Source organism: Thermobia domestica, chromosome 11 (genome assembly GCF_964235325.1).
Source record: "Thermobia domestica chromosome 11, izTheDome1.hap1.1, whole genome shotgun sequence".
In the NCBI taxonomy this organism is placed as follows: Eukaryota; Metazoa; Arthropoda; class Insecta; order Zygentoma; family Lepismatidae; genus Thermobia; species Thermobia domestica.
Window position 1 is genome coordinate 227,179,630 of NC_137464.1, and position 10,089 is coordinate 227,189,718.

Genomic DNA, 10,089 nt, shown 5'->3' on the forward strand with positions numbered 1-10,089 from the left:
AGCCGATCAGATTACCACTTTAGAAAAAAAAGAAAGAAAGCAAAACTTCCATTAGAGTCTTCAGTTGATTACAAAAATTTGGAATATGAAATTGAGACCTTGAAAGCATCTCTAAGATAGAGAACTGTGGAAACTAAGGAAACATGTAGTAGTAATTTGTTTAGTGTAAAATTCCCTAACAGAAATTATTTATGTAGACTGCAATCATAAGTACGGTACTGTAATTTTATTGTAATGAAAGAAATGTATCAAAGGTTTAAATCTTGTTAATCGTGCTTACGAAAAGAAAAAAAATGAATGGAAAACAGTGGGTGGATGTTGTGAAGAACTTTCCATTCATTCATTCTTTGGAGGAAAGAATTATGTCTGAAAAATAATAGATCTTGCCTGGAAAACCTGGAATTGTCAGGGAAAATTGATTTGAAAAATCTCTGGCAACCCTGATACTCTCTCCTGAATGTTCGTTGAACTGTGACGAGAGATTTTGTTTCATGATACCACAACACACTTCGCTTTCTGCTATGCTGACGCTATTTTTAAACAAATGACTGTCACACTGCGATCACTGGCAGTAGATGGAAGCGCAAGCTGTGGCAAAATCGTAAGGTAGCATACAAGCGATATTTTAGACCGAATGCTTGTATTATTATTTGTTTCCTTGTTATTAATGTTTGTTATCAGGGAGAGACTTTATGTTCACCCTGTATTCTAAACAGTTAATGTTTATATAACGAGTTAGCAGCTGAAAGTTGTATTCACATTTTTCTATTACCAAATATGGTAACACTACGTAATACATTAGAATAAACTATAATATTGAATCAATTATAAAATAGAATTTTATATTTACTTCAGTAACTTTTCAGTACTAGTAATCTAATATATTCTATATTTAGTATTACAGTAGCTTGAATATTATCTTAGACTAACACAATAAAAACTAATTTATTTATTTCGTTTACTAATTTGTATTAGAAATAGCTTTCACTAATACTAAAATCAAATTATCTATATTAGGTACCGTTAATTATATCTGAAGAGAATGATTTTTTCTTTTATCAAAAAAACAAGCTCCAAATCTTAAATTCTAATTATAATGCAATATTCTTTTGCTAGAAATTTTAAAGCATAACCGTGGTCACATACGGGGCAGCAAAATACCGCGTTGCAACCACGTGGTTACCGTGCGCGGCGTATGCTACAATATTAATAAATGAAGCAAACAAGAATTTTAGGAATGATTAAAAATAATGTATCAAAAGATGCGATCTTGACCAAGAATTAGTTTATGGGTCAAGGACTACAAAATTTTTGAACGACCCCCAAATCGAGTTTTCGTATTTTTTTACGGAATAAGCACATCATACTGAGTTAAGTGATAGTTTGGGTTTGACTATACTATATGTAGTTCTCCAGATATAAGGTCTACAAGAAAATTTTTGATTGAAATTTATTGGATCTTTTGATTCAGAAACACAAGTTAAAGAAAAAGAAAAAAATCTCGCGGCGCCCACAAAGCACTGTCTTGTCTATGATTAAAACGCATTTTTGAGACTTTACACATCACCAGAATAAACTTGAACCTCCATAGAAAATCAGTGATCTTTAAACGTTGGCATAGTTTAATTGTTTTGAGAAAGAACCAAGAATCGAAGAGCTAAAGTTAATCAAGAAAACTTTACTTAATTATATGAATAATATATATTTTTTGTAAAAAAAAAAAAAAAAAAAAATTGTTTAAACATTAGAAATTAACTACTTGGGAGAGACAGGATTGTTATCATACATTATAGCATATATTATCCAGGTTATACAATTTAAAATATGCGTAAATAAGATTATTGGGAAGGGAATAAAGATGGCGGCCGGACAAATAACTGGATGAATGTTAAACTCTCTCTTTTTGTCAATTTTACATTTTTAAGCAGTTTTATTTTAGACATTTTGTCTAGTTTGATAAATCTTTAAGTCAGTTACATATGTATATCTGGTACATTATCCCTCGTTATTTCTTACAATTTTTAGTGTTAGCAGTTCTACTTAGAACCGGCTATTTGTCCTCATCGACGAGCCATTTTGGTTACTTTTAAATCAATTTCAATGCTGAAACAATTTTATGATAAAGTCGACTTGGCTTTATAGCTGCGACTATAACGATAAATACCCGAAAAGGATAGAATAGAAAATAAGTTTATTGCACGTACAGATAGTACGGTGCTACTGACGATTACAACATAAAGTTCTGGTACTAAACAGAAGAGAAATAGAATTAGATGCTCCCAGAAACGTTTCCTTCGTCTTTTTATTTTCCATCTTCGATAAATTAACAGCGTCGATGTTAAATTCCACGAAATTCAGTAGTGAGTAAGAGGTGCCGCCTGCTTTTCGACGTGGCACCCAGGTGATATGTCGCTGCTCCGTATGAAGACTAAACGAATCTCCTACTGCGGCGCTTGCGCGGAATTTTGCCGCCTGTGCGTGATCGCGCTAACTGAATGAATTAAAAATTACGTTAAATCTTTTTTTTTTCTCCATCGCCTTGTTTTGAAACTAACTGTATATTTTTTACATATAATTCATGTAAACTGTTATAATTAAAATAAATTGTGAAAATATAACGAAACATATGGGTCATTTGCCTTTCCTTTTCGGTGACTAATTTTAGTAGAACAAATATAAAGGTTATAAATATTAATAGCAGGCCTTGGGTTTTGTTCACATACCATTTTTCTGTTACAGATAGGACAAAGGAAGTGGTTACTCAAACTCGATTCATAAACTTATAGCTTTGAAAATACATGTTTTTAAGGTCATTTTTGTAGTTTTGAAAATTTAGGATACATTTTTTCCAACTTTTCAGTCATTTAAAGATCGTTTTTATTCATGTATTCAAGACGATCGTTATTAAAAGAAAGTTCACTTCATGCAATTTGTTAACGTCTCAGGTACACTCTCCCATTATTTCTGCTGTTATAGAAAAGAATTTTTCAAAATAGGAGAATCTTTTTTTTTGTTTGTTTGTTTGTTTGTTTTTTTCTTTGGTTTAGGATATCTTCACTAAATACTGTAGCGTACTTTTTATTATTATTGTTATTAACTGAGATGTTTATAGGTCAAATACAAACTGCATTCAGATCGGTCTTCTCATAGTTTGTTTCGTGTATAAATACATACATTATGAAATACTATCTGTAAAATGGTTGTTATTAAAATAAATTTCATTAGGCAATATTAGACTAATAGACACTACATTTTGTCCCATCGAGAATGACCTAAAACAAAATTTTACAAAGTTCCCTAATTTTTTGAGAAAATTTAATATTCATGAAAGAAGCATATTATACAAATGGAAGTTTTAAGATGATTTTTTCATTCGTTGCTTGTATCAAGCTTTCGTCTTTGAATGAACATCTTCAAAATTTCGTCAGAGATATAGCAGGAAGAAAAATTGAAAGAATTTAAGTAAAATTGTAGGAGAGAAATGGAGCAAAATCACGCTGTAACTATAACTGTTTGTTTCTTCATTCAGACGAGAGCTACGAATCCATATTGAGACAGGCATAACGTATGTTAATTGAAATCAACGGTGATATAATAAACTTACTATGTAAACTATTTCTTTGAAAAGTTATAAGACTGAACATGACCTTACCGAGAACTATAGATATTTTATATTTTACACTGATACACATAAATTATGGAAGTTACTAATAGCTGTTTTGTGTAGGAGCATTTATAGGTCATTACAGTTTATTAGTAATTCATTATAATATTGAAAATGATTTATAGAATTGCTTGACAACAAGGTTTTTATCATGGCAGTGATTGTTCATTGGAAGTTGGGACCCAACACTGGGACGACATTGCGATAATTTTAAAAACATAACTGTCATTGGGATAATATTAAATAGTGTTATTTTATTAAGGCATTTTCCTTTATTTTTAGATCAACGAAGATTAACCATTTGACAGCATTTATTATTATTATTATTATTATTATTATTATTATTATTATTATTATTATTATTATTATTATTATTATTATTATTATTATTATTATTATTATTATTATTTTGAAATTAGTTTAACGTCCCACTCTTATGGTCTTTAGGCGAAAAAAGGCGAATGAGTAATAAAAGTGAATGATCGTGAAATTATTTTTTCATTTTCTCAACAGAAATCGGATCCGGGACCTCGTGCACCAAAGGCACACGCGGTAACCACTACACCAGCGGAGAAGGCATTCTTCTTATTATTATTATTATTGCAGCAGCATAGAATAAGTATTAGAAATGAAAGATTTAAAATCCAAATCCCACAACAAACATTCCGATTTTTTTTATTTGTATGTATTTGACCAATAGTTGGGCTTGAAAAAAATACTTATGTACTTATGTTTAAGATTGCTCCTATACTTGCATATCAATTTTATAGACATAGAGGAGAGTAATCAAGTACTCCCTAACAGCCTCTCTAAAAATGATTGTGCAAGTACCGGAGATTCTCAAAGATGGATATTTGGGATAGTTTACAGACCAGTAACTCAGGGATGTCTTGACCGACTACGATAGGTCCCATAGTAGTGGAGGTATGAACTTTTAAAGTTCATTGTTTTTCACGTTTTCGGCAATCTATAACTCCGAAACTATCCACTTTTGAGCAGTTCATATGAACTTTTTTTTCTTTCTTATTTTGATGCGAGGAATCTGTTCTCAAAATATTGTGTCAAACTTTTGTAACACCCTGTATATGTGAAGATAGCTCGAATAGATTCAGAGGGTTTCAAATGAAAAAATTCTGTCTTGATCAGGATATTTTCAAGCAACTCTGTAAATTATTTACAATATGGCAATTCAATAAATATTCTGTAAATAGTAGCAGATATTTCTACATAAAATAGCTATTTGTAATTTCAGTAATTCATATACATTAGTGTAAATTGTAGAGCCCTTATAGTTTTGGATAAAGTCATGTTCAGTTTTATGAAGAGTTTAGAAAAAAAAATCTATGAAAATAAGTTCATTGTATCTCCGTTGATTCTGATTATCTCAACATTCTAACGTCTATGACGGTTGCAATGTAGATTCGAAGCTCTCGTCTCAATGCATTAATGGTTGCAGTTATGTGTGAGTTTGTTTCATTTTTCTTAAATTCTTTAACATTTCCTTTTCGCTTTTGGTGAAATCTTAATATATTCTTTTTTAGACGAAAGCTTGATACAAACAATATTTTAAAAGTGCGAGGCGCATCCAAAAAGTAAGTTTCCCACGCGTTCCTTAGCTAGGAAACATATGTTGCGCAAAGCGACTGCGTGCACAAAAGAGAGTAAGGTCCTAGCATGGCGCATACTTCAGCGAAACTTTCCTCGTGCTCTCAGTAGCGTCGTGGCACTGGTTGAAGATGGATATTTCTATTCCAGCTCCCGCTGCACGTGAAGTGCGAACAATAGTAAAGTTATTGAATGCACAGGGCATAGCACCGATTGAAATCCGTCGTCAGATCTATGGGCCTGACGTCATGAGCAAGCAGATGGTGCATTGTTGTTGTAGAGAATTTGCAGCAGGACGCCAAAACGTGCATGATGAGAGACGCAGTGGGAGGTCAACCGTTATCACAAACGACCTTGTTGGCCTTGTTCGGGAACGCATCATGAAGAATCGTCGTTTCACAATAAGGAAACTAAGCGGTGAGTTCCCGCAGATTTCCCGCTCCTTATTGCACACTATTGTCACGGACACCAGTTATTCAAGAATTGTGTGCCAGGTGGACTGGAAGGACTGACTCCAGAACACAAAACAAGGCGAATGGGGTCAGCATTGACATTTTTGCAATGATACAGCTGACGATGGACTTCAATCAGCGCTATGCCCTGTGCATTCAAAAACTTTATTATTGTTCGCACTTCACACGCGGCGGGAGCTGGAATAGGAACATCCATCTTCAACCACTGCCACGACACTACTGAGAGCAGAGAAGATATTCCGCTAGCGCATGAGCCATGCTAAGACCTTACTCTCTCACGTGCATTCAGTCGCTTCGCACAACATACAGTTTCCTAGCTATGGGACACGTGGGAAAGTTGACTTTCTTAATACGTCTCGTACTGTAATATTTTAATAACATTGTTCTACAATTTATGTACGCGCACTATTGTGTATTAAATAGTTTAATACCAATCTACACACAATGAGAGTTCTAATATCTTTATTGTTGCGTTTCATTAATTGTGTTAGAGCGTATCACTTATAAAACTTGGTATGCTTATATAGTATTGCCACCGTACCGGAACTTGTATTGCATTTGTTGTAGTCTTAATAATTCCCTAGTAGTCACTAACAAAAATGATAAGAATTTAAATTGTTAAAGATAAGCAAGTTAATGTGTGTTATTTTTAATGTATAGCTTACAGTAGAATAGACAAATCAAATGTGTTTCGTATTTGCCTGCTTTGCTGATGAATCAAGCATGTATCAAATAATAAAATACAACTTTATCACCTAGTTAAATTTACCAATTTATTCTTTTTGTTTTAAAAAATTGTGCTTCTTTACTTACATGAATGTTCATTTTGCTTCTCTAATAGGCGTTAAAATTGCTGCATGCTAATAACATGTTCTTTGGAAAAACTGTTATTTTAATTTTTTAAGAAAATGGACTTGGATTCTAGATCAAGGTAAGCCAAGATTATTAGTAATAAAAGTTTCTAATACGCTTTTGAAACCATTTTAAACTAGAGATAGTTAAAACTTAAACATGAGAAGTAATTTTGAAGTGAAGCCAGCTGATGCTTCTATATTTTTTAAACTTCATCTCGTTCATTATGATAAATGGAGGATTTTATAATACACCGATTCCTTTGTAGGCGAGAATTCATATATATATATATATATATATATATATATATATATATATATATATATATATATATATATATATATATATATATATATAAGTGAAACAAATGCGCAGCTGGATACATTCTATCATTGTAATTCAACCGTCAGAGATATTCTGTAATTTAGAACTTGGTTATTCAATATAGCAGGAGTTCTTGTAAAGTCTATGTTCACTGAGTATTTAGTTACTGGCTTGAAGAGTGATAGCATGTATGGCTGTGCAGGAAGCGAACTGGGTAACATAGTGGGTAAGGCATAGACACTCTTAACCCGATACTGGGTTCAAAAATTAAATTTTTCAGTTTAACGATCCACGATTATGCCCTTTAGCTGAAGAAGACGATGATTAAAGCAAGTGAATGTTGATGGAAAAATTGGTGTGATGAGAAAATGGGAGGAAATGGGGTTACCCCGAGAAAACTCACGGACACGATGTTGTTTACCACAAATTAACTTGGCTGGGGATCGAACTAGGGAACCCTCGCACCAGAGCTAAGCGCTCTACCACTGATCCATCATGTCCCCCACCTGGATTTGATTCTCGAGCCAATCGTGCATATATATTTTTTTCACCTTTTGTATTTTATCAGACCATTTTTCACCGGGTAAGCTGCGAATAATCCCAGTTAGAAGGACCAGTCGCTGGATTCGAATCTTTTACATGTCGGTTGCGGAACGAAAACAATGATCATCTACTCTTCCTCCCTTAATGATCTTCTATTCGTGATATTATTATTATTATTATTATTATTATTATTATTATTATTATTATTATTATTATTTTGTAATTATTATCATACTTTTTATTTGTACAATTATATTTGGAAGTTTATTTTCAAATTCCAAGATTCGCTACTACTGTATCTTGTAACAGTTTCTTTGTTAATTTGTAGAATCACTGTAGCAGGGCAAAATTAATTGTTTATTATGGAGTGGTTAAAAATGTCTATTATTTTTTAAACAAATCCCAGTTCCGAAAAGTATTTTTTTTTATCTGTAACTAGGGTTAAAACGTCATTCTATGCGAGAATATGTACGGAAGTTAAGTTAGGTAGAATACCGTATAATTCACAGTACATCTGATTGTTTGCATAGCAATCATTACTTTTCGTGTTCTTGTATACTTTTACCTTGATAATGACCTGTCATCGAAACACTATGTATCAGAAATCACAAAACTTGAAAGAATTCCAGATTGCAGCTAAAATAGAGTATTAGTGGAAATTTTGTAGTTTTCTGAAACGCGAATTTGTATATAAAAGAAACGAAGTTGAATTCTTGTACTTTGCTTAAAAAAAAAAAAAAAAAAAGTATAATTAGTTTATAATTTAAAGGACAGCGAGCATCCTCATCCATTCATTGTCACAACATTAAGCGTTTTTACTGTTACCCTCACGTGTACTAGCTTCTTTAACCGAGCCTGTTCTCGACTGGGTAGCTCTTGCCTATTTCTCGTAGAAGATAAACAAAGCCTTTACGCGTCGTCTCCAAAGTACACTATAGAATTTTCCGAGGCTTTATTTAGAGAACCCATCGTATTGTGTTTGCGTAGTTCGTACGGCCGGTGTCCTACCTGACATCAACTCTCCTCATTTTCGAGCTTGAGTTCGTTACCAAGATGGGCTAAATGGCCCCACTCCCATCCCCAGCAGCTGACAGTTCATATGTAGAAGACATTTTATACTTTCAAAAACTATTTGTAGAAAAGTAAATTGTCTGATCGAAAGTTACGTCTGAGGGGAATCAAAAATACAAATTTTAATGCAAATTTGTTTTAGAGTAAACAGTTTTTGGTTACATGTAAATTCACGAACTTTAGTGTCATAATTTTCTTATTTCATAGAATATTTTTGTAATACTTCTGTAATATTCAAGCATTGTTTCCCCTAATAGTTTCTAGGCTATCTAATATTTTGTAAGTGTTCTCTGCTTACAAGTCTGCTGTTCACTGGAATATGTAACTGTTCATTCATTGCTCTTACTATATACTAAACTAAAGCAAATAATATATACGTTCCTATTTTCAACTATATTTAATTTATTTTCTGCATATTTAGATTACTTTACATAACAGTGTTGTTTTGAAACAAATAACAAATGTTGTATTTGGAGGTACTGGATATCTTATTTTCTATAATGGTAATATTGTAAAACATTGCAATGGTAAACCATTTATTTACTTTATTTTTAATACAATGTATATTACAGTGAGCTGTGATTACATTTTAAAGTTTGATTTATAGAAAAATGTTTTAAATAAAGTTATTTAAACACTAACAAAATATTAAGTTAGATATTACGGTAGATTACTCAGTTTATTTGATCGTTCATTGAAAAAGGTAGTTTAAGAGACTAAGTAAGTAGATCTTTTATTCATATATATATCGGGAAAAGTATTAGTCTGTTAAATTTCATCTTAAGATATTATGCGACGTTAATTTTTAGGTTCAAATAGCTCTGAAATGGTAATTTCAAGTGTTGATTTCTAAAAAATCCTGATCCTCAACGGGTATCCCATATCCGCAAATACTCCAGTGTGAGGGACATTAACATTCAGTCTTGCGCTCACACCATTTGGCTCTTGGGCCGCACTAACTTTAAATAAAGTAAAAACTGTATGCAAAAGTGCACTTTGAACAAGACATTCATAGCGACCGAACCTAACCTAACCTTACTTTACCTAATCTAACCTAACCGTACCTATTACGTACAAATAACATTGATTTTATTCCTTCTCCAATGCCACATTCTATAACAAAAGATCCTGTAGCACACAAAGTGGTACCAAAATAGAATTTGCTACAATTTTAACAAAGAATACTTAACGTTTAATTTTTATTGCATACGTCGGTCAGTGGTAAGAAATCCTGATGCTCCTTGTCTTCGTTATATTCTAAGATCATTTATCATCTCTTGGCTTACGTTTAGGCTAAAGAAATACATAATTCGAGTCGGTTGTATGTTCGTGTTAAATATTTTAGTAAGTTGTTACTATAAATTATTTAAACAGTTTTTAAACATTTTATCTTTATTTGCAGGGAAGGAAACGAGTCTAAATCTACTTCTATCACTACTACTACTATTACAACTACTACGTCTTCGAAGATTCTTTCATAAGATGTTGCATCATATTTTAAATGTAAACGAAATTTGTAAAATAAAACGTTCTCTTTTTTATAATGTAGTTATATTA

At 32.2% G+C, this 10,089-nt stretch overlaps 1 protein-coding gene across 2 annotated transcripts in view; it reads left to right on the forward strand.

The window, feature by feature from the left end:
- Window positions 1–10,076, forward strand: part of asun (integrator complex subunit 13 asun) — a 67,735-nt gene extending 57,659 nt beyond the window's left edge. Inside the window, exons 14-15 of one of the 2 annotated variants that reach the window (XR_014127518.1) lie at window positions 6,584–6,673; window positions 9,935–10,076. Coding sequence is in view for 1 of the 2 variants with exons in the window: in XM_081731738.1 (XP_081587864.1) it covers window positions 9,935–10,013 (79 nt within the window). In the remaining variant the exon portion in view is untranslated. The remainder of the gene's footprint in view (window positions 1–6,583; window positions 6,674–9,934) is intronic. The other variant, XM_081731738.1, reaches the window with a different exon arrangement.
- The last annotated feature ends 13 nt before the right edge of the window (window positions 10,077–10,089 follow it).